The sequence below is a fragment of the Coregonus lavaretus genome (assembly GCF_964263955.1).
Source record: "Coregonus lavaretus genome assembly, chromosome: 28".
Taxonomy (NCBI): Eukaryota; Metazoa; Chordata; class Actinopteri; order Salmoniformes; family Salmonidae; genus Coregonus; species Coregonus lavaretus.
The window spans coordinates 40,450,045-40,475,359 of NC_140015.1; the positions used below are offsets into that span (position 1 = coordinate 40,450,045).

Here is a 25,315-nt window from a genome sequence, read left to right on the forward strand (position 1 = left end):
AGTGAAAGCATATCAGGCCACAGGGACATGAAGTTACAAACCTCTGCTGATAACGTGTGTGTGTGTGTGTGTGTGTGTGTGTGTGTGTAGGAGCAAGGCGGTACAGCAGGATGTCTATAGAGGCTGAGGCATTGCTGCAGGAGGCTAAGGAGAGTATAGAAGCAGCTCAGAATTACAGGAGCGAACTACAACAACGCCTACATGGACTCAGCCAGGCACGCAAACAGGTAATAATACATACCTACAACAGCGGTCCAACTCACACACACACTCCTCCCTCTCTCTCTCTCCCCCTCCTCCCTCTCTCTCTCTCCCCCTCCTCATTCTCTCTCTCCCCCTCTCTCTCTCTCCCCCTCCTCCCTCTCTCTCTCCCCCCCTCCCTCCCGCTCCTCCCTCCCTCGCTCCCCCTCCCCCCTCCTCCCTCTCTCTCAGGCTAATTGTAAACAATGCTGTTATTTCCTGCTCCTCTAAAAGTAAAGCAGAGAAAGAGAGGTAGGTGAAGAAAGAAACACAACTCATTGGCCAAACCGGAGGTGGCGTGAATGCAATGTAGTCCAACTCCTGAACTAAAAAGCACATTCTATTGAAAACATGCTATGTAGTTCAGGAGAGGACTTCATCTGTGTCTGTAACTAGGTTTCCATCCAATTGGCAACAGATTTTAATGCGAATGTTCTAAAATCCGCATAAAAACAATATGCAGATTTTCCCACCAGAGATGTTTCCATCAAACTGACGTGTTGCAGTTAAAAGGCTGTGTGGTGACGTAGTGCACATAAAAAACCACAAGGTTAAATTCCCATGTAATGAATAGGGGTGTAGCGGTACACGTATTGGTGCCGAACCGGTCAGTACAGGACCTCGGTTGGATCTGCACCGTGAACCCGAATACATACAACAACAAAAAATAGACAAAAAGCACTAGGCCCATAGACTAGGCCTACGCTGGGTTGTAGGCCTCTGCCTCTTGAGGAAATCTGAGCTGAAAAACATTTCATGCTATTCCGTTAAAACAACTAGAGCCTATGCTCTAGTTAAAAAATTAAATTAAAAATTAAATGTAAATCTTAATTGGTGCATTTCAAACTGTCCTTTTGTGAGGCGCCGCCGGGAACTAGTTCTGTACGATGGCGAGTGGTGGGGTGGATAAACCAGGAGGATTCTCCGTCGTTTAAATATCAATTTTGGCTTCCCAGTAGATCACAATGGCGAGGAACAGAGAGTTGTGGATTGAAACCTTAACCGTATGTCACCACTGCACAACGAGAATAGCCCATGCATCTGCCAACACCTCAAACATGTTGACGCTTTTATGCCGACGTCACCCCAATATTCCTACCGCAGGAACAAGATGGAAACGCAAAAAAACAACACAGCTTTGTCTCCCCTCTGCATTCAAGCAGCCCTTCGCAGCTGATTCTGACTGGGCCAAAGATTAACTTCACCCTCTCGCACCCGTTTCAGTAAAATGGGTAGTACCCGCTCTAATGAATTGAAACGGACACTTTATCTACAGTATGGTTCTGTTCTGCTCTCTGGCGCCCACTGTTCCCATCCATTATCTGGCACACCTCTATCACCTTGCTCTCCTTTCCTCTCCCAGCTGTAGAGTCCAGTTTTGGGCCATTTTTCCCATAACCCCCTTCTTCCCCAGGGATGAGTCATCATTACTGTAATATGAGACGAGGCAGGCAGGAAAAGCTGCTCTGTCACACACATTACTAGGATCGTGTGACGTCCGTGAGCTGTGTGTGTGCCTTAGACGCTTCTGGAAGAGAAGAACAAAACATCCTGTAGTCTCTCTCTCTGTCTCTCTGTCTCTCTGTGTCTCTGTCTCTCTGTCTCTCTGTCTCTCTGTCTCTCTGTCTCTCTGTCTCTCTCTCTCTCTGTCTCTCTCTCTCTACCTCTCTCTCTCTCTCCCTACCTCTCTCTCTCTCTCTCTCTCTACCTCTCTCTCTCTCTACCTCTCTCTCTCTCTACCTCTCTCTCTACCTCTCTCTCTCTACCTCTCTCTCTACCTCTCTCTCTACCTCTCTACCTCTCTCTCTGTCTCTCTGTCTCTCTGTCTCTGTCTCTGTCTCTGTCTCTCTGTCTCTGTCTCTTCTCTCTCTGTCTCTCTCTGTCTCTTCTCTCTCTGTCTCTCTCTCTGTCTCTCTCTCTCTCTCCCCCTCTCTCTCTCTGTCTCTTCTCTCTGTCTCTCTCTCTCTGTCTCTCTCTCTCTCTTTAAGGGCTTTATTGGCATGGGAAACGTGTGTTAACATTGCCAAAGCAAGAGAAGTAGATAGTAAACAAAAGTGAAATAAATATTAACAGTAAACATTCCACTCAGAAGTTTCAAAAGAATAAAGACATTTCAAATGTCATATTATTTATATATACAGTGTTGTAACAATGTGCAAATAGTTAAAGTACAAATGGGAAAATAAATAAACATAAATATGGGTTGTATTTACAATGGTGTTTGTTCTTCACTGGTTGCCCTTTTCTTGTGGCAACAGGTCACAAATCTTGCAGCTGTGATGGCACACTGTGGTTTTTCACCCAGTAGATACAGTGGGGGAAAAAATGTATTTAGTCAGCCACCAATTGTGCAAGTTCTCCCACTTAAAAAGATGAGAGAGGCCTGTAATTTTCATCATAGGTACACGTCAACTATGACAGACAAAATGAGACTTTTTTTTTTTCTCCAGAAAATCACATTGTAGGATTTTTAATGAATTTATTTGCAAATTATGGTGGAAAATAAGTATTTGGTCAATAACAAAAGTTTCTCAATACTTTGTTATATACCCTTTGTTGGCAATGACACAGGTCAAATGTTTTCTGTAAGTCTTCACAAGGTTTTTACACACTGTTGCTGGTATTTTGGCCCATTCCTCCATGCAGATCTCCTCTAGAGCAGTGATGTTTTGGGGCTGTCGCTGGGCAACACGGACTTTCAACTCCCTCCAAAGATTTTCTATGGGGTTGAGATCTGGAGACTGGCTAGGCCACAGGACCTTGAAATGCTTTTTACGAAGCCACTCCTTCGTTCCCCGGGCGGCGTGTTTGGGATCATTGTCATGCTGAAAGACCCAGCCACGTTTCATCTTCAATGCCCTTGCTGATGGAAGGAGGTTTTCACTCAAAATCTCACGATACATGGCCCCATTCATTCTTTCCTTTACACGGATCAGTCGTCCTGGTCCCTTTGCAGAAAAACAGCCCCAAAGCATGATGTTTCCACCCCCATGCTTCACAGTAGGTATGGTGTTCTTTGGATGCAACTCAGCATTCTTTGTCCTCCAAACACGACGAGTTGAGTTTTTACCAAAAAGTTATATTTTGGTTTCATCTGACCATATGACATTCTCAGAATCCTCTTCTGGATCATTCAAATGCACTCTAGCAAACTTCAGACGGGCCTGGACATGTACTGGCTTAAGCAGGGGGACACGTCTGGCACTGCAGGATTTGAGTCCCTGGCGGCGTAGTGTGTTACTGATGGTAGGCTTTGTTACTTTGGTCCCAGCTCTCTGCAGGTCATTCACTAGGTCCCCCCGTGTGGTTCTGGGATTTTTGCTCACCGTTCTTGTGATCATTTTGACCCCACGGGGTGAGATCTTGCGTGGAGCCCCAGATCGAGGGAGATTATCAGTGGTCTTGTATGTCTTCCATTTCCTAATAATTGCTCCCACAGTTGATTTCTTCAAACCAAGCTGCTTACCTATTGCAGATTCAGTCTTCCCAGCCTGGTGCAGGTCTACAATTTTGTTTCTGGTGTCCTTTGACAGCTCTTTGGTCTTGGCCATAGTGGAGTTTGGAGTGTGACTGTTTGAGGTTGTGGACAGGTGTCTTTTATACTGATAACAAGTTCAAACAGGTGCCATTAATACAGGTAACGAGTGGAGGACAGAGGAGCCTCTTAAAGAAGAAGTTACAGGTCTGTGAGAGCCAAAAATCTTGCTTGTTTGTAGGTGACCAAATACTTATTTTCCACCATAATTTGCAAATAAATTCATTAAAAAATCCTACAATGTGATTTTCTGGATTTTTTCCCCTCAATTTGTCTGTCATAGTTGACGTGTACCTATGATGAAAATGACAGGCCTCTCTCATCTTTTTAAGTGGGAAAACTTGCACAATTGGTGGCTGACTAAATACTTTCTTTCCCCACTGTAAGTGAGTTTATCAAAAATTGGGTTTGTTTTCGAATTCTTTGTGGATCGCTGTAATCTGAGGGAAATATGTGTCTCTAATATGGTCATACATTTGGCAGGAGGTTAGGAAGTGCAGCTCAGTTTCCACCTCATTTTGTGGCAGTGTGCACATAGCCTGTCTTCTCTTGAGAGCCAGGTCTGCCTACGGCGGCCTTTCTCAATAGCTAGGCTATGCTCACTGAGTCTGTACATAGTCAAAGCTTTCCTTAAGTTTGGGTCAGTCACAGTGGTCAGGTATTCTGCCACTGTGTACTCTCTGTTTAGGGCCAAATAGCATTCTAGTTTGCTCTGTTTTTTTGTTTGTTCTTTCCAATGTGTCAAGTAATTCTCTTTTTGTTTTCTCATGATTTGGTTGGGTCTAGTTGTGTTGTTGTTGTTGTTGTTGTTGTCCTGGGGCTGTGTGGGGTCTGTTTGTGTTTGTGAACAGAGCCCCAGGACAAGCTTACTTAGGGGACTCTTCTCCAAGTTAATCTCTCTGTAGGTGATGGCTTTGTTATGGAAGGTTTGGGAATCGCTTCCTTTTAAGTGGTTATAGAATTTAACGGCTCTTTTCTGGATTTTGATAATTAGCGGGTATTGGCCTAATTCTGCACTGCATGCATTATTTGGTGTTTTTCGTTGTACACTGAGAATGTTTTTGCAGAATTCTGCATGCAGAGTCTCAATTTGGTGTTTGTCCCATTTTGTGAATTCTTGGTTGGTGAGCAGACCCCAGACCTCAGAACCATAAAGGGCAATGGGTTCTATAACTGATTCAAGTATTTTTAGCCAGATCCTAATTGGTATGTCAAATTTTATGTTCCTTTTGATGGCATAGAAGGCCCTTCTTGCCTTGTCTCTCAGATCGTTCACAGCTTTGTGGAAGTTACCTGTGGCGCTGATGTTTAGGCCGAGGTATGTATAGTTTTTTGTGTGCTCTAGGGCAACAGTGTCTAGATGGAATTTGTATTTGTGGTCCTGGCAACTGGACCTTTTTTGGAACACCATTATTTTTGTCTTACTGAGATTTACTGTCAGGGCCCAGGTCTGACAGAATCTGTGCAGAAGATCTAGGTGCTGCTGTAGGCCCTCCTTGGTTGGTGACAGAAGCACCAGATCATCAGCAAACAGAAGACATTTGACTTCAGATTCTAGTAGGGTGAGGCCGGGTGCTGCAGACTGTTCTAGTGCCCTCGCCAATTCGTTGATAAATATGTTGAAGAGGGTGGGGCTTAAACTGCATCCCTGTCTCACCCCACGGCCCTGTGGAAAGAAATGTGTGTGTTTTTTGCCAATTTTAACCGCACACTTGTTGTTTGTGTACATGGATTTTATAATGTCGTATGTTTTTCCCCCAACCCCACTTTACATCAATTTGTATAGCAGACCCTCATGCCAAATTGAGTCAAAAGCTTTTTTGGAATCAACAAAGCATGAGAAGACTTTGCCTTTGTTTTGGTTTGTTTATTTGTCAATTAGGGCGTGCAGGGTGAATACGTGGTCTGTCGTACGGTAATTTGGTAAAAAGCCAATTTGACATTTGCTCAGTACATTGTTTTCACTGAGGAAATGAACTAGTCTGCTGTTAATGATAATGCAGAGGATTTTCCCAAGGTTGCTGTCTCTCTCTCTGTCTCTCTCTCTGTCTCTGTCTCTCTCTCTCTGTCTGTCTCTCTGTCTCTCTCTCTCTGTCTCTCTCTCTCTCTCTCTCTCTCTCTGTCTCTCTCTCTCTCTGTCTCTGTCTCTCTCTCTCTCTGTCTCTCTCTGTGTCTCTCTCTCTCTCTCTCTCTCTCTCTCTCTCTCTCTCTCTCTCTCTCTCTCTCTCTGTCTCTGTCTCTGTCTCTGTCTCTGTCTCTGTCTCTGTCTCTGTCTCTGTCTCTGTCTCTGTCTCTGTCTCTCTCTCTGTCTCTCTCCCTCTCTCTGTGTCTCTCTCTCTCTCTCTGTGTCTCTCTCTGTCTCTCTCTCTCTCTTCAAGGGGCTTTATTGGCATGGGAAACGTATGTTAACATTGCCAAAGCAAGTGAAGTAGATAGTAAACAATAAATATTAACAGTAAACATTACACTCACAAAAGTTCCAAAAGAATAAAGACATTTCAAATGTCATTATGTCTATATACAGTGTTGTAACAAATGTGCAAATAGTTAAAGTACAAAAATAAATAAATAAACATAAATATGGGTTGTATTTACAATGGTGTTTGTTCTTCACTGGTTGCCCTTTTCTTGTGGCAACAGGTCACAAATCTTGCAGCTGTGATGGCACACTGTGGTATTTCACCCAATAGATATGGGAGTTTATCAAAATAAATTTGTTTTTGAGTTCTTTGTTGGTCTGTGTAATCTGAGGGAAATATGTGTCCCTAATATGGTCATACATTTGGCAGGAGGTTACGATGTGCAGCTCAGTTTCCACCTCATTTTGTGGGCAGTGTGCACATAGCCTGTCTTCTCTTGAGAGCCAGGTCTGCCTACGGTGTCCTTTCTCAATAGCAAAGCTATGCTCACTGAGTCTGTACATAGTCAAAGCTTTCCTTAATTTTGGGTCAGTCACAGTGGTCAGGTATTCTGCCACTGTGAACTCTCTGTTTAGGGCCAAATAGCATTCTAGTTTGCTCCGTTTTTTTTGTAAATTCTTTCCAAGGTGTCAAGTAATTATCTTTTTGTTTTCTCATGATTTGGTTGGGTCTAATTGTGTTGCTGTCCTGGGGGTCTGTTTGTGTTTGTGAACAGAGTCCCAGGACCAGCTTGCTTAGGGGACTCTTCTCCAAGTTCATCTCTCTGTATGTGATGGCTTTGTTATGGAAGGTTTGGGAATCGCTTCCTTTTAGGTGGTCTCTTTTCTGGATTTTGATAATTAGCTGGTATCGGCCTAATTCTGCTCTGCATGCATTATTTTGTGTTTTTACGATGTACACAGAGGATATTTTTGGCAGAATTCTGCATGCAGAGTCCCGATTTGGTGTTTGTCCCATTTTGTGAATTCTTGGTTGGTGAGCGGACCCCAGACCTCACAACCATAAAGGGCAATGGGTTCTATAATTGATTCAAGTATTTTTAGCCAGATCCTAATTGGTATGTTGAATTTTATCTTCCTTTTGATGGCATAAATGCCCTTCTTGCCTTCTCTCTCTCTCTCTGGTCTCTCTCTCTCTGGTCTCTCTCTCTCTGGTCTCTCTCTCTCTTTCTTACTCTCTCTGTCACACCTCTTATCTCTCTCTCCCCAGGCTGTATGTCCTCCACTCCCAGTGGACATGTCATTGTATTCCAGATGACAATATTAGCTTTCCCATCCTCCTCCGTCCCAAAATATTTATTATCTTAGGCAACATCCCAAATGGTACCCTATTCCCTCCATAGTGCACTACCATTGGGTCCTGGTCAAAAGGAGTTCACTATATAGAGAATAGGGTGTCATTTAGGACACTGTCCTTATCTCCACAAAACTGATAGACACCAGGAAGTGATGCAATGGCTCCAGTGAGGCATTTCCTGTTTTATCAGTGCAGCGCCTCTGCTCTCTTCGGTTTCCTTCTCTCTGTCTCGCTCTCATAGTCTAAGTGAGAGTGAGAGGAGGACTGTCAGTCAGTGAGTGTGTCCCAAAAAGCTCCCTATATAGTGCACTACTTTTGACCAGAGCTCTATGGGCCCTGGTCAAAAGTAGTGCACTATAAAGCTACTAGCCATTTGGGACAGAAATAGTATGAAACTACCAGACTGACAGGAGTTCAGCTCAGCATGCTTGTCTGTTAAGAGGAACTGAAACGGAGACTGAGTTTCACTGCAAACGACTAACCACCAGCTTCCTGTTCCGTTGGGGGACTGGCACTGTTTCCAAATGCTAACGTTTTAGCATTTCTCGCACAAAGTTAGCATATAAATGTAACCAATCAATCAATCCCCACCCTGTCCCTCCAGGCGCGAGGCAGCTCGTCTCAGGCCAGGGAAGCGTTGAAGCGTCATTTCTATAAACTAGAGATTAAAACAATTTAACTGGTCCATTCTCCTCTCTCTCCCTCCTTCCTCTCTCCTCTCCCTCCTTCCTCTCTCCTCCCCCTCGTCCAGGTGCGAGGCAGCTCGTCTCAGGCCAGGGAGGCGCTGAAGCGTCATTTCTCTGAGCTCCAGGCGGCTGTGACCCGCCTCCTGGTGGAGCGCCTGAGCGTGCTCCTTAGCGAGGTGGATGTCATCGAGCAGGACAGCGTACGACCGCTGGACGACTGCCAGAAACTCATAGAACATGGAGTCAGCACTGCCGACGAGCTTCTCCGTGAGGGTAAGGTATAGGCAGACGGAGGGACGCATGGACCGAAAGGTTGCTGGTTCGAATACCACTAAAATGCTGTGCCCTTGAGCAAGGCACTTAACCCTGACTGCTCCAGGGGGCGCTGTACAATGGCAAACTTGGCCGTGATCACACTCCCTGAGAGTGTCTCAGGGGGAGTTGGGGATATGCAAAAAGACACATTACCGTAATAACCCCCCAAATTATTCTGACTCTTTTTATTACACACCATCAGAATCCTGTTTCCCCTATTGCTCCGGTCCTCTTCCTCAGTACCAAGAAACCTCAGGGGCCTCCTATTTCATGATTCATCTACAGTAATTCAACTGATTTAAAGGTTTTAATCTCTCTTTCTCTCTCCCCCTCTCCTCTCTTCAGGTGAGGTAGCTATCCGTTGTGGTGTGGGGGAGAAGGAGGACAAGCTGGGGAGTTTCACCAAGAAGGCCCTTCAGATCCAGCTGGACAGGTGGATAGAGAGAGAGAGAGAGAGAGAGAGAGAGAGAGAGGGGGAGGGAGCGAATTATCATACTCTCTTTGTGTATGTTGTAACTTTTAAGTATACAATGTAAAGGTTAACTCGGCGTGTGTGTGTGTGTGTGTGTGTGTGTGTGTGTGTGTGTGTGTGTGTGTCCCAGCCTCCCGGAGGTTCCAGTGTTGGTAGACGTGCCGTGTGTATCTGCCCAGCTGGATGCCTCTCTGCTGGGCGCGGTGAGAGAGAGAGTGTCACGCCACGGATCAGTCTCTTCACACCCTCCAGTCCAGATAGAGGAACTCCAGGAGAGACCTGGCAGTGTGTTAGTACGCTGGTGTAAGGTGAGGGGACACACCCTACAGATGTTATAACCCTGATATGAACTAACACACCCTACAGATGTTATAACCCTGATATGAACTAACACACCCTACAGATGTTATAACCCTGATATGAACTAACACACCCTACAGATGTTATAACACTGATATGAACTAACACACCCTACAGGTGTTATAACACTGATATGAACTAACACACCCTACAGGTGTTATAACACTGATATTAACTAACACACCCTACAGATGTTATAACACTGATATGAACTAACACACCCTACAGGTGTTATAACACTGATATGAACTAACACACCCTACAGGTGTTATAACACTGATATGAACTAACACACCCTACAGGTGTTATAACACTGATATGAACTAACACACCCTACAGGTGTTATAACACTGATATGAACTAACACACCCTACAGGTGTTATAACACTGATATTAACTAACACACCCTACAGATGTTATAACCCTGATATTAACTAACACACCCTACAGGTGTTATAACACTGATATGAACTAACACACCCTACAGGTGTTATAACACTGATATGAACTAACACACCCTACAGGTGTTATAACACTGATATTAACTAACACACCCTACAGATGTTATAACACTGATATTAACTAACACACCCTACAGGTGTTATAACACTGATATTAACTAACACACCCTACAGATGTTATAACACTGATATGAACTAACACACCCTACAGATGTTATAACCCTGATATGAACTAACACACCCTACAGATGTTATAACACTGATATGAACTAACACACCCTACAGATGTTATAACCCTGATATTAACTAACACACCCTACAGGTGTTATAACATTGATATGAACTAACACACCCTACAGATGTTATAACACTGATATTAACTAACACACCCTACAGATGTTATAACACTGATATGAACTAACACACCCTACAGGTGTTATAACACTGATATGAACTAACACACCCTACAGATGTTATAACACTGATATGAACTAACACACCCTACAGGTGTTATAACCCTGATATGAACTAACACACCCTACAGGTGTTATAACACTGATATTAACTAACACACCCTACAGATGTTATAACCCTGATATTAACTAACACACCCTACAGGTGTTATAACACTGATATGAACTAACACACCCTACAGGTGTTATAACACTGATATTAACTAACACACCCTACAGATGTTATAACACTGATATTAACTAACACACCCTACAGGTGTTATAACACTGATATTAACTAACACACCCTACAGATGTTATAACACTGATATGAACTAACACACCCTACAGATGTTATAACCCTGATATGAACTAACACACCCTACAGATGTTATAACACTGATATGAACTAACACACCCTACAGATGTTATAACCCTGATATTAACTAACACACCCTACAGGTGTTATAACATTGATATGAACTAACACACCCTACAGATGTTATAACACTGATATTAACTAACACACCCTACAGATGTTATAACACTGATATGAACTAACACACCCTACAGGTGTTATAACACTGATATGAACTAACACACCCTACAGATGTTATTAACTAACTAGTACACTGTACTGTGGGGTGTTATGACCCTGATATTAACTAACTAGTACACTGTACTGTGGGGTGTTATGACACTGATATTAACTAACTAGTACACTGTACTGTGGGGTGTTATGACACTGATATTAACTAACTAACTAGTACACTGTACTGTGGGGTGTTATGACACTAATATTAACTAACTAACTAGTACACTGTACTGTGGGGTGTTATGACACTGATATTAACTAACTAATACACTGTACTGTGGGGTGTTATGACACTGATATTAACTAACTAACTAATACACTGTACTGTGGGGTGTTATGACACTAATATTAACTAACTAACTAGTACACTGTACTGTGGGGTGTTATAACACTGATATTAACTAACTAGTACACTGTACTGTGGGGTGTTATGACACTGATATTAACTAACTAAAACACTGTACTGTGGGGTGTTATGACACTAATATTAACTAACTAACTAGTACACTGTACTGTGGGGTGTTATGACACTAATATTAACTAACTAACTAGTACACTGTACTGTGGGGTGTTATGACACTGATATTAACTAACTAAAACACTGTACTGTGGGGTGTTATGACACTGATATTAACTAACTAAAACACTGTACTGTGGGGTGTTATGACACTGATATTAACTAACTAACTAATACACTGTACTGTGGGGTGTTATGACACTAATATTAACTAACTAACTAGTACACTGTACTGTGGGGTGTTATGACACTGATATTAACTAACTAGTACACTGTACTGTGGGGTGTTATGACACTAATATTAACTAACTAACTAGTACACTGTACTGTGGGGTGTTATGACACTAATATTAACTAACTAACTAACTAGTACACTGTACTGTGGGGTGTTATGACACTAATATTAACTAACTAACTAGTACACTGTACTGTGGGGTGTTATGACACTGATATTAACTAACTAAAACACTGTACTGTGGGGTGTTATGACACTGATATTAACTAACTAAAACACTGTACTGTGGGGTGTTATGACACTGATATTAACTAACTAACTAATACACTGTACTGTGGGGTGTTATGACACTAATATTAACTAACTAACTAGTACACTGTACTGTGGGGTGTTATGACACTAATATTAACTAACTAACTAGTACACTGTACTGTGGGGTGTTATGACACTAATATTAACTAACTAACTAACTAGTACACTGTACTGTGGGGTGGTATGACACTAATATTAACTAACTAACTAGTACACTGTACTGTGGGGTGTTATGACACTGATATTAACTAACTAACTAGTACACTGTACTGTGGGGTGTTATGACACTGATATTAACTAACTAACTAGTACACTGTACTGTGGGGTGTTATGACACTGATATTAACTAACTAACTAGTACACTGTACTGTGGGGTGTTATGACACTGATATTAACTAACTAGTACACTGTACTGTGGGGTGTTATGACACTAATATTAACTAACTAACTAGTACACTGTACTGTGGGGTGTTATGACACTAATATTAACTAACTAACTAGTACACTGTACTGTGGGGTGTTATGACACTAATATTAACTAACTAACTAGTACACTGTACTGTGGGGTGTTATGACACTGATATTAACTAACTAATACACTGTACTGTGGGGTGTTATGACACTGATATTAACTAACTAACTAACTAGTACACTGTACTGTGGGGTGTTATGACACTAATATTAACTAACTAACTAGTACACTGTACTGTGGGGTGTTATGACACTAATATTAACTAACTAACTAGTACACTGTACTGTGGGGTGTTATGACACTAATATTAACTAACTAACTAGTACACTGTACTGTGGGGTGTTATGACACTGATATTAACTAACTAACTAGTACACTGTACTGTGGGGTGTTATGACACTAATATTAACTAACTAACTAGTACACTGTACTGTGGGGTGTTATGACACTGATATTAACTAACTAACTAGTACACTGTACTGTGGGGTGTTATGACACTGATATTAACTAACTAACTAGTACACTGTACTGTGGGGTGTTATGACACTGATATTAACTAACTAGTACACTGTACTGTGGGGTGTTATGACACTGATATTAACTAACTAACTAGTACACTGTACTGTGGGGTGTTATGACACTGATATTAACTAACTAGTACACTGTACTGTGGGGTGTTATGACACTAATATTAACTAACTAACTAACTAGTACACTGTACTGTGGGGTGTTATGACACTGATATTAACTAACTAACTAACTAGTACACTGTACTGTGGGGTGTTATGACACTAATATTAACTAACTAACTAACTAGTACACTGTACTGTGGGGTGTTATGACACTGATATTAACTAACTAACTAGTACACTGTACTGTGGGGTGTTATGACACTGATATTAACTAACTAACTAGTACACTGTACTGTGGGGTGTTATGACACTGATATTAACTAACTAGTACACTGTACTGTGGGGTGTTATGACACTGATATTAACTAACTAACTAGTACACTGTACTGTGGGGTGTTATGACACTGATATTAACTAACTAGTACACTGTACTGTGGGGTGTTATGACACTGATATTAACTAACTAACTAATACACTGTACTGTGGGGTGTTATGACACTAATATTAACTAACTAACTAGTACACTGTACTGTGGGGTGTTATGACACTAATATTAACTAACTAACTAGTACACTGTACTGTGGGGTGTTATGACACTGATATTAACTAACTAACTAGTACACTGTACTGTGGGGTGTTAAGACACTGATATTAACTAACTAACTAGTACACTGTACTGTGGGGTGTTATGACACTAATATTAACTAACTAACTAGTACACTGTACTGTGGGGTGTTATGACACTGATATTAACTAACTAGTACACTGTACTGTGGGGTGTTATGACACTGATATTAACTAACTAATACACTGTACTGTGGGGTGTTATGACACTAATATTAACTAACTAAAACACTGTACTGTGGGGTGTTATGACACTGATATTAACTAACTAACTAGTACACTGTACTGTGGGGTGTTATGACACTAATATTAACTAACTAACTAGTACACTGTACTGTGGGGTGTTATGACACTGATATTAACTAACTAATACACTGTACTGTGGGGTGTTATGACACTAATATTAACTAACTAACTAGTACACTGTACTGTGGGGTGTTATGACACTAATATTAACTAACTAACTAGTACACTGTACTGTGGGGTGTTATGACACTGATATTAACTAACTAACTAGTACACTGTACTGTGGGGTGTTATGACACTAATATTAACTAACTAACTAGTACACTGTACTGTGGGGTGTTATGACACTAATATTAACTAACGAACTAGTACACTGTACTGTGGGGTGTTATGACACTGATATTAACTAACTAACTAGTACACTGTACTGTGGGGTGTTATGACACTAATATTAACTAACTAACTAGTACACTGTACTGTGGGGTGTTATGACACTGATATTAACTAACTAAAACACTGTACTGTGGGGTGTTATGACACTGATATTAACTAACTAAAACACTGTACTGTGGGGTGTTATGACACTAATATTAACTAACTAACTAGTACACTGTACTGTGGGGTGTTATGACACTAATATTAACTAACTAACTAACTAGTACACTGTACTGTGGGGTGTTATGACACTAATATTAACTAACTAACTAGTACACTGTACTGTGGGGGTGTTATGACACTGATATTAACTAACTAGTACACTGTACTGTGGGGTGTTATGACACTGATATTAACTAACTAGTACACTGTACTGTGGGGTGTTATGACACTGATATTAACTAACTAATACACTGTACTGTGGGGTGTTATGACACTAATATTAACTAACTAACTAGTACACTGTACTGTGGGGTGTTATGACACTAATATTAACTAACTAACTAACTAGTACACTGTACTGTGGGGTGTTATGACCCTGATATTAACTAACTAGTACACTGTACTGTGGGGTGTTATGACCCTGATATTAACTAACTAACTAGTACACTGTACTGTGGGGTGTTATGACACTGATATTAACTAACTAACTAACTAGTACACTGTACTGTGGGGTGTTATGACACTAATATTAACTAACTAACTAGTACACTGTACTGTGGGGTGTTATGACACTAATATTAACTAACTAACTAATACACTGTACTGTGGGGTGTTATGACACTAATATTAACTAACTAGTACACTGTACTGTGGGGTGTTATGACCCTGATATTAACTAACTAACTAGTACACTGTACTGTGGGGTGTTATGACACTGATATTAACTAACTAGTACACTGTACTGTGGGGTGTTATGACCCTGATATTAACTAACTAGTACACTGTACTGTGGGGTGTTATGACCCTGATATTAACTAACTAACTAGTACACTGTACTGTGGGGTGTTATGACCCTGATATTAACTAACTAGTACACTGTACTGTGGGGTGTTATGACCCTGATATTAACTAACTAACTAGTACACTGTACTGTGGGGTGTTATGACACTGATATTAACTAACTAGTACACTGTACTGTGGGGTGTTATGACACTGATATTAACTAACTAACTAGTACACTGTACTGTGGGGTGTTATGACACTAATATTAACTAACTAACTAACTAGTACACTGTACTGTGGGGTGTTATGACACTGATATTAACTAACTAGTACACTGTACTGTGGGGTGTTATGACACTAATATTAACTAACTAACTAGTACACTGTACTGTGGGGTGTTATGACACTGATATTAACTAACTAGTACACTGTACTGTGGGGTGTTATGACACTGATATTAACTAACTAGTACACTGTACTGTGGGGTGTTATGACCCTGATATTAACTAACTAGTACACTGTACTGTGGGGTGTTATGACCCTGATATTAACTAACTAACTAGTACACTGTACTGTGGGGTGTTATGACACTGATATTAACTAACTAGTACACTGTACTGTGGGGTGTTATGACCCTGATATTAACTAACTAGTACACTGTACTGTGGGGTGTTATGACCCTGATATTAACTAACTAACTAGTACACTGTACTGTGGGGTGTTATGACCCTGATATTAACTAACTAGTACACTGTACTGTGGGGTGTTATGACCCTGATATTAACTAACTAACTAGTACACTGTACTGTGGGGTGTTATGACACTGATATTAACTAACTAGTACACTGTACTGTGGGGTGTTATGACACTGATATTAACTAACTAACTAGTACACTGTACTGTGGGGTGTTATGACCCTGATATTAACTAACTAACTAGTACACTGTACTGTGGGGTGTTATGACACTGATATTAACTAACTAACTAGTACACTGTACTGTGGGGTGTTATGACACTGATATTAACTAACTAGTACACTGTACTGTGGGGTGTTATGACACTGATATTAACTAACTAGTACACTGTACTGTGGGGTGTTATGACACTGATATTAACTAACTAACTAGTACACTGTACTGTGGGGTGTTATGACACTAATATTAACTAACTAACTAGTACACTGTACTGTGGGGTGTTATGACACTAATATTAACTAACTAACTAGTACACTGTACTGTGGGGTGTTATGACACTAATATTAACTAACTAACTAGTACACTGTACTGTGGGGTGTTATGACACTGATATTAACTAACTAACTAGTACACTGTACTGTGGGGTGTTATGACACTAATATTAACTAACTAACTAGTACACTGTACTGTGGGGTGTTATGACACTAATATTAACTAACTAACTAGTACACTGTACTGTGGGGTGTTATGACACTGATATTAACTAACTAGTACACTGTACTGTGGGGTGTTATGACACTAATATTAACTAACTAACTAGTACACTGTACTGTGGGGTGTTATGACACTGATATTAACTAACTAACTAGTACACTGTACTGTGGGGTGTTATGACACTGATATTAACTAACTAACTAGTACACTGTACTGTGGGGTGTTATGACACTGATATTAACTAACTAGTACACTGTACTGTGGGGTGTTATGACACTGATATTAACTAACTAGTACACTGTACTGTGGGGTGTTATGACACTGATATTAACTAACTAACTAGTACACTGTACTGTGGGGTGTTATGACACTGATATTAACTAACTAGTACACTGTACTGTGGGGTGTTATGACACTAATATTAACTAACTAACTAGTACACTGTACTGTGGGGTGTTATGACACTGATATTAACTAACTAACTAGTACACTGTACTGTGGGGTGTTATGACACTAATATTAACTAACTAACTAATACACTGTACTGTGGGGTGTTATGACACTGATATTAACTAACTAAAACACTGTACTGTGGGGTGTTATGACACTAATATTAACTAACTAACTAGTACACTGTACTGTGGGGTGTTATGACACTAATATTAACTAACTAACTAACTAGTACACTGTACTGTGGGGTGTTATGACACTGATATTAACTAACTAACTAGTACACTGTACTGTGGGGTGTTATGACACTAATATTAACTAACTAACTAGTACACTGTACTGTGGGGTGTTATGACACTGATATTAACTAACTAACTAGTACACTGTACTGTGGGGTGTTATGACACTGATATTAACTAACTAACTAACTAGTACACTGTACTGTGGGGTGTTATGACACTGATATTAACTAACTAACTAGTACACTGTACTGTGGGGTGTTATGACACTAATATTAACTAACTAACTAGTACACTGTACTGTGGGGTGTTATGACACTGATATTAACTAACTAGTACACTGTACTGTGGGGTGTTATGACACTAATATTAACTAACTAACTAGTACACTGTACTGTGGGGTGTTATGACACTGATATTAACTAACTAGTACACTGTACTGTGGGGTGTTATGACACTAATATTAACTAACTAACTAGTACACTGTACTGTGGGGTGTTATGACACTGATATTAACTAACTAGTACACTGTACTGTGGGGTGTTATGACCCTGATATTAACTAACTAGTACACTGTACTGTGGGGTGTTATGACACTAATATTAACTAACTAACTAGTACACTGTACTGTGGGGTGTTATGACACTGATATTAACTAACTAGTACACTGTACTGTGGGGTGTTATGACACTAATATTAACTAACTAACTAGTACACTGTACTGTGGGGTGTTATGACACTGATATTAACTAACTAAAACACTGTACTGTGGGGTGTTATGACACTAATATTAACTAACTAACTAGTACACTGTACTGTGGGGTGTTATGACACTAATATTAACTAACTAACTAGTACACTGTACTGTGGGGTGTTATGACACTGATATTAACTAACTAACTAACTAGTACACTGTACTGTGGGGTGTTATGACACTGATATTAACTAACTAACTAGTACACTGTACTGTGGGGTGTTATGACACTGATATTAACTAACTAACTAACTAGTACACTGTACTGTGGGGTGTTATGACACTGATATTAACTAACTAACTAACTAGTACACTGTACTGTGGGGTGTTATGACACTAATATTAACTAACTAACTAGTACACTGTACTGTGGGGTGTTATGACACTAATATTAACTAACTAACTAGTACACTGTACTGTGGGGTGTTATGACACTGATATTAACTAACTAACTAACTAGTACACTGTACTGTGGGGTGTTATGACACTAATATTAACTAACTAACTAGTACACTGTACTGTGGGGTGTTATGACACTGATATTAACTAACTAACTAACTAGTACACTGTACTGTGGGGTGTTATGACACTGATATTAACTAACTAACTAACTAGTACACTGTACTGTGGGGTGTTATGACACTAATATTAACTAACTAACTAGTACACTGTACTGTGGGGTGTTATGACACTGATATTAACTAACTAGTACACTGTACTGTGGGGTGTTATGACACTAATATTAACTAACTAACTAGTACACTGTACTGTGGGGTGTTATGACACTAATATTAACTAACTAACTAGTACACTGTACTGTGGGGTGTTATGACACTAATATTAACTAACTAACTAGTACACTGTACTGTGGGGTGTTATGACACTGATATTAACTAACTAAAACACTGTACTGTGGGGTGTTATGACACTAATATTAACTAACTAACTAGTACACTGTACTGTGGGGTGTTATGACACTAATATTAACTAACTAACTAGTACACTGTACTGTGGGGTGTTATGACACTGATATTAACTAACTAGTACACTGTACTGTGGGGTGTTATGACCCTGATATTAACTAACTAACTAACTAGTACACTGTACTGTGGGGTGTTATGACACTGATATTAACTAACTAACTAACTAGTACACTGTACTGTGGGGTGTTATGACACTAATATTAACTAACTAACTAACTAGTACACTGTACTGTGGGGTGTTATGACCCTGATATTAACTAACTAACTAACTAGTACACTGTACTGTGGGGTGTTATGACACTAATATTAACTAACTAGTACACTGTACTGTGGGGTGTTATGACACTAATATTAACTAACTAACTAACTAGTACACTGTACTGTGGGGTGTTATGACACTGATATTAACTAACTAACTAGTACACTGTACTGTGGGGTGTTATGACACTAATATTAACTAACTAACTAACTAGTACACTGTACTGTGGGGTGTTATGACACTAATATTAACTAACTAACTAGTACACTGTACTGTGGGGTGTTATGACACTAATATTAACTAACTAACTAGTACACTGTACTGTGGGGTGTTATGACACTAATATTAACTAACTAACTAATACACTGTACTGTGGGGTGTTATGACACTAATATTAACTAACTAACTAATACACTGTACTGTGGGGTTGTGTTTCCTAACTCTCTCTCTCTAGGTGGATGATGAGTTTGCGGTGCAGGACTACCGTCTGCAGTATCGTCGCTCAGTGTCTGGTCAGTACCTAGGTCGAAAATATGAAGGTCGAGTCAAATGATTTCATATCCCATAACTTATTAATTTCTATGTGATTCTATATCATTCATATTTATTCAATATGATAATAATAATATGAATGCGGATGAATTTCTAAACAAAGGGTCCAGCGACGCTGTCTTAGTGTAGTGGCGCTGATCCCGTGAATCTGTTTATTTTCTCAAGTTTGCGCCCGTGAATGTTGTCCTAACCATATAATTAAATATTAGTACTTTATTAATAGTGCTTAATAATATTAATATTATATCATATTATGTGAAATATATTATAAAATGTAATTATATTAATGGTACTTTATAATCGGAATAGTGCTTTATTAATAGTAATTGATCTCTGTGGTCCTGACCTGGGTATCTTCCACTTCAGGTCAGTACGAGGATGCCTACATCGGGCCGGAGCAGGAGTTCCTGGTCCAACACCTGGACCCCCACACTGATCATCTGTTCAGGGTGTGTGCCCGGGGGGAAGGACGCACCGAGTGGAGCCCCTGGAGCGTCCCACAGACAGGATACACCACACTGGCACCCCATGGTAAACACACACACCATACTGGCACCACATGCGTCTCTGGTGCTATTTTAGCGTCTCTGGTGCTATTTTAGCGTCTGGTGCTATTTTAGTGTCTCTGGTGCTATTTTAGTGTCTCTGGTGCTATTTTAGTGTCTCTGGTGCTATTTTAGTGTCTCTGGTGCTATTTTAGTGTCTCTGGTGCTATTTTAGTGTCTGGTGCTATTTTAGCGTCTCTGGTGCTATTTTAGCGTCTCTGGTGCTATTTTACCGTATCTGGTGCTATTTTACCGTCTCTGGTGCTATTTTAGCATCTCAGAGGGTATGTGCGCGCGCAACATGTAGACGTTTGTTGGTCTCGTGTATTGTGAGTAACTGGCTCTGGTCCAGGGTGTCAGTATCCTACCACATAAACAGTCAGGGCACTAGCTCTGGTCCAGGGCGTAATGTTAGCCACTGTTGCTTGTGCAGCTAGCTAGTACACACTACCTAGGCTAGCTAGCTAGTACGCATACACTAGCTAGTACACATACACTAGCTAGTTAGTACACACTAGCAAGTACCTAGCTTGTAATTCTAAATGTAATTTCACCACCCATGTTGTTGGTGGCGGTAATGCACCGTTGTTTCTGGCATCATTCAACATCCTGTCTCATCTCCTATGTCTCAGTGGCGTGAGAAGGTGTCTGCTGGAGCCAGATCTGTTGAATGCAGTCGGCCTCGACTGAAGATGTACTGTTGTCATGGTTTCTGTCTTCTTCTGGGTGTTGTGTGTGTCAGAGTGGTGTCCAGGCAGTGAGGGCTACATCCTCAGCAGTAGAAGAAACATCGCCATGCGGAGTGACTCCTCCCCCTCTAAAGCTGGGGTTCTCTACTCCAACGCTCCAACGTACTTCTGTGGACAGACGCTCACCTTCAAGTCAGTACTCACACACTTTCTTCCTCTCTCTCTCTCTCTCTCTCTCTCTCAATCACAATCTCTAGCGTAATGTTATGCTGTGATTAATGTGTGTGCGTGCTTGTGTAGGATCTCTGCGACGGGCCAGGTGGACAAGCAGGACAGTATCGGGTTGTGTGTGGGGTGTGAGGGAGAGGCAGAGTCTCTCCAGAGAGACCAGGCTGTCTGCATCTCCACCAATGGTACACTCAAAATCACTTTTTCAAATGTTTTTTTTTTTTTTTTGTAAAGCGTACAATTGCAGAGTAGCAGCAGCGTTAAAAGTTAGAAAACTTGACTGAGATTTCTCTCTCCTTCTATCCCTCCCCTCTTCCTCCTCTCCTCTCCCTCCAGGAGCGGTGTTTGTCAACGGTAAAGAGATGACCAACCAGCTGCCTTCCGTCACCCTCGGCTCTGCTGTGACCTTTGATATGGAAGTGGTCAACCTACTTCCTGTTAGCAACAACAACAACCTTAGCGACGGAGGCAACTTCAAGCTGAGGGTTACGATTGGCTCAGGGAACCGGGAAGTGGTGTTTGATTGGCTGCTGGACCAGGGGGTGGACTGCCTGTTCTTTGGCTGTTCCTTAGCCCACCCTGGTTGGAAGGTGCTGGTGTTCTGAGGTTGCTGATTGGATAGCAGCCCTGTCAGTCCTGTCTGCTGGAGTTGGACTGCCAACCTCGTGCTGTTGTCCTGTCCCAAATCAACCCATAGACCGACCCCTTAAACCAGTGGTATTCAAACTTTTTCAGTGGGGACCCTATTTTTATGCAATAATTTATCCTGAACCCACCCCAAAAATAATGACAACCTTAAAATCGGTACATTTAGATTTTTACATCAACAAATAACCCTTCATTCATTACATTTATCTCTTATCAAAATGAAAAGAAGCCTAAATGTACTCAAATTGTATTTTTCTAATTATTTCTCAAACGTTTGTATATCGTTTCATACAATAATCTATACTCTTACTTTTTGTTTAGTGGGGTCGCGACCCCCGACTTTGAATACCACTGCCTTAGACACTTACCCCTAAACACTTACCCTAGCCTCTACCCCCTATGGCAACTTTTCAGTGTTGGGGTCAGTTCCATTTCTAAATGTGAATTCAACTGGCGTTGTTTACAGTAATGTACCCCTCCTTTACCCACTGTGTGACCCATCCGTTCCTTACACCCTGGGAAAGGTTTCAGTTGGCCTTCTGCAGCTACCTACGCTTCCTCCAGGTATGACTTGTAATGGCTGAGAGCTGTCTTCTCTGGTGTCAGAACATCTAAACTCCAGTAGCACACCTTTCTCCTCTTGGCACCTGGATCGACATAATGTATGCAAAGCCCTTTTTTGAAATGGCTGATCAGATATCCTGCCGTACGATACAGACTCACGTACCAGAACTGAACAATAATTCCTCCTTTTCAAGAGACAAATGGCACCCTATTTCCTACATAGTGCCCTATGGGCCCTGGTCTAAAGTAGTGCACTATATAGGGAATAGGGTGCCATTTTCTGTGCCAATTTCAGATGCAGACTCTCTCCAAAAGTCACAAAATGGTGGTGTTGTCTTTTAAAATGTGAGAAGAACAAGGGGTGGTTCAGAGATCTTAGAAGTGATCAGAGAGAGACGTTTTCCTTTCATCAAACGCCTGAGCTGCAAAGCATGCTGGTCTGGTTTACCACAAGACAAACACCACCACGGTGAAACAACTTACTCCAGAGATCTAAACCCTCTTCTACCATCTCTCTCTCTCGGTGTGAGCAGAACTCACGGTGTGTACAAAGTTCTAGATCTGTAAGTGTTCTGAATCAGATTCCATTTCATGCTCTTAAATGTGCTTTTTTTTTTTTTTTACGTTTTACATTTGTTTTTGCTAAGACAATCGTCATAACAGTATTCACAACCATGCAATAATGTAACTTCACTTGTAGACATTGATGTACTTTCATGTGAATTGTTTTGGGGGGGAACTTGTTCTACTTGTGAGATGTGAATTATAGAGGGCCCGTCCTAAGACACCCTATTTCCTGTTTCCTCTAGTGCACTATAGGGAATAGGGTGACATTTGGGGCGCATCCTGTGTGTCTGCAGATATGGAATGGTTGAGGAGGTCTACAGAGAGCTCTCTTCAGCAGACTGACTGTTAAATGTTTTAAAGATGTGACAGTTTCTCAGTAACATGTTAACAGGGACATGTCTGCTCATACATGCTGTAAGACACTGCTTGTAGATAAAAGGTGTATCTGAACACAGTATGTAGCTGTATATAGTTACTGTGGCAGTATTGCAGAAAGTGTTGCTTCAAGTCCAAAATCAGTGAGACTGCCATGGTGCAAGGGTAAGGTGGTGGGGTTGGAAATGGAACCAGGCCACCAGTTAAGGTACTCAACTGTCCGTCTCATCATCCACCACCCTCTTCATGCAAACATCCGTCTCTGATTCCTTTAACTGTGCGTTCGTTCTAAATGGCACCCTATTCCCTATATAGTGCACTACTTTAGAACAGAGTCCATAGGGGCTGGTCAAAAGTAGTGCACCATGTAGGGAATAGGGTTCCATTTGGAACGCAGGCTGTGACTTGTAATCAGGGTTGGGCTCAGTTCCATTTCAATTCAGGAGGTTAACTGAAATTTCCAAATTGAGGAAAAGTGGAATGTGAGTTGATTTCCTAAATGGAATTGACCCCAGTCCTGCTTGTTATAAGGCTTATTATTTTGAGATCTGTGTATACCTCATTGTACCTACCTTCAGTACAGAATGAATGCCCCAGAAAAATTAAATAAATTGCTTAGTCAGTCTATTTTGGGTTATTTTGTCTGAAATATGAAACCATCCAATTGGAGCTACGTGAAGAGATGGATAGACTTTAGGATTCTGGGCCAGCCAGGCTAGCAGACCATTTCTACTAGCCAGGGTCACAATCGGGTCTAGTTTTTAAAATTAACAGTTTTTTAAATTATGAGAAAAAAATATTCAATTTTATTTGGAACGGCAAGCCAGACAAAATTAAAAGGGCATATTTATATAATGAATATGAATTCGGAGGACAGAAATTATTAAATATTAAAGCATTAGACCTATCACTAAAAGCTTCAGTCATACAAAAGTTATACTTTAAATCCGAACTGGTTCTCAAGTAAATTAGTAAAATTGTCTCACCCAATGTTCAAGAAAGGCCTTTTTCCCTTTACTCAGATTACAACCTCTCACTTTCAGTTATTTGAAAAGGAAATAATCTCCCACATATCACTATTTCTAAAACAAGCCATAGAAAGTTGGTTGCAATTTCAATTTAATCCTCCAGAAACGACAGAACAAATAATGCAACAAATATTGTGGTTAAATTCAAATATACTAATTGACAAACTTTTTTTTTGACAGAATGTTTAAAAAAGGTATAATCTTCGTAAATTATATCATCGGTAGGACTGGTGGAGTTATGTCGCACATGCAGCTAACAAAAACATATGGAAATGTCTGCTCTACCCAAAATTACAACCAAATAATTGCAGCCTTACCACAAAAGTGGAAGAGGAAAGTGGAAGGGGGAGAAAGTAAGGAACTTGTCTGTCGGCCTTGCATTAAAGAACATAATTGGTTAAGGAAAACTGTGATAAATAAAAAAGTATATCAGTTTCACTTAAGGACCAAAGGATTGACAGCCGTCCCATATAGATTGCAAAATAGTTGGGAAGAGATCTTTGACGTACCGATCCCATGGCATAGTGTTTATGAACTGACACGCAAAACGACACCGGATTCAAAAATTAGAATCTTTCAATTTAAATTATTATATAAAATTCTTGCTACCAATAGAATGTTATTTATATGGGGGATACAATCTTCCCAGCTCTGCAGATTTTGCAGTGAAGAGACAGAATCATTAGATCATTTGTTTTGGTTCTGTCCATTTGTAGCTTGTTTTTGGACACAGGTCCAGGAATGGCTAAAGGATTGCAATATTTACCTGGAGCTA

General features: G+C 40.7%; 1 protein-coding gene across 2 annotated transcripts; it reads left to right on the forward strand.

Annotated features, from left to right (window-relative positions):
• The first annotated feature begins 94 nt into the window (after positions 1 to 94).
• On the forward strand, positions 95 to 24,138 carry LOC311103443 (cytokine receptor-like factor 3). Of its 2 annotated transcripts, XR_014610086.1 has the most exons (10): positions 95 to 227; positions 8,243 to 8,450; positions 8,838 to 8,925; positions 9,095 to 9,272; positions 19,799 to 19,856; positions 20,263 to 20,427; positions 21,184 to 21,322; positions 21,431 to 21,543; positions 21,695 to 22,773; positions 23,828 to 24,137. XR_014610086.1 is itself a non-coding variant. In XM_084145013.1 (9 exons), the coding sequence occupies exons 1-9, from the start codon at positions 111 to 113 to the stop codon at positions 21,961 to 21,963; spliced, it is 1,335 nt and encodes a 444-aa protein (XP_084001139.1). In that variant the 5' UTR covers positions 95 to 110; the 3' UTR covers positions 21,964 to 24,138. The 2 variants fall into 2 exon arrangements, 1 of the variants encoding a protein (XP_084001139.1); XM_084145013.1 differs by having other exon boundaries at positions 21,695 to 24,138.
• Positions 24,139 to 25,315: the final 1,177 nt, after the last annotated feature.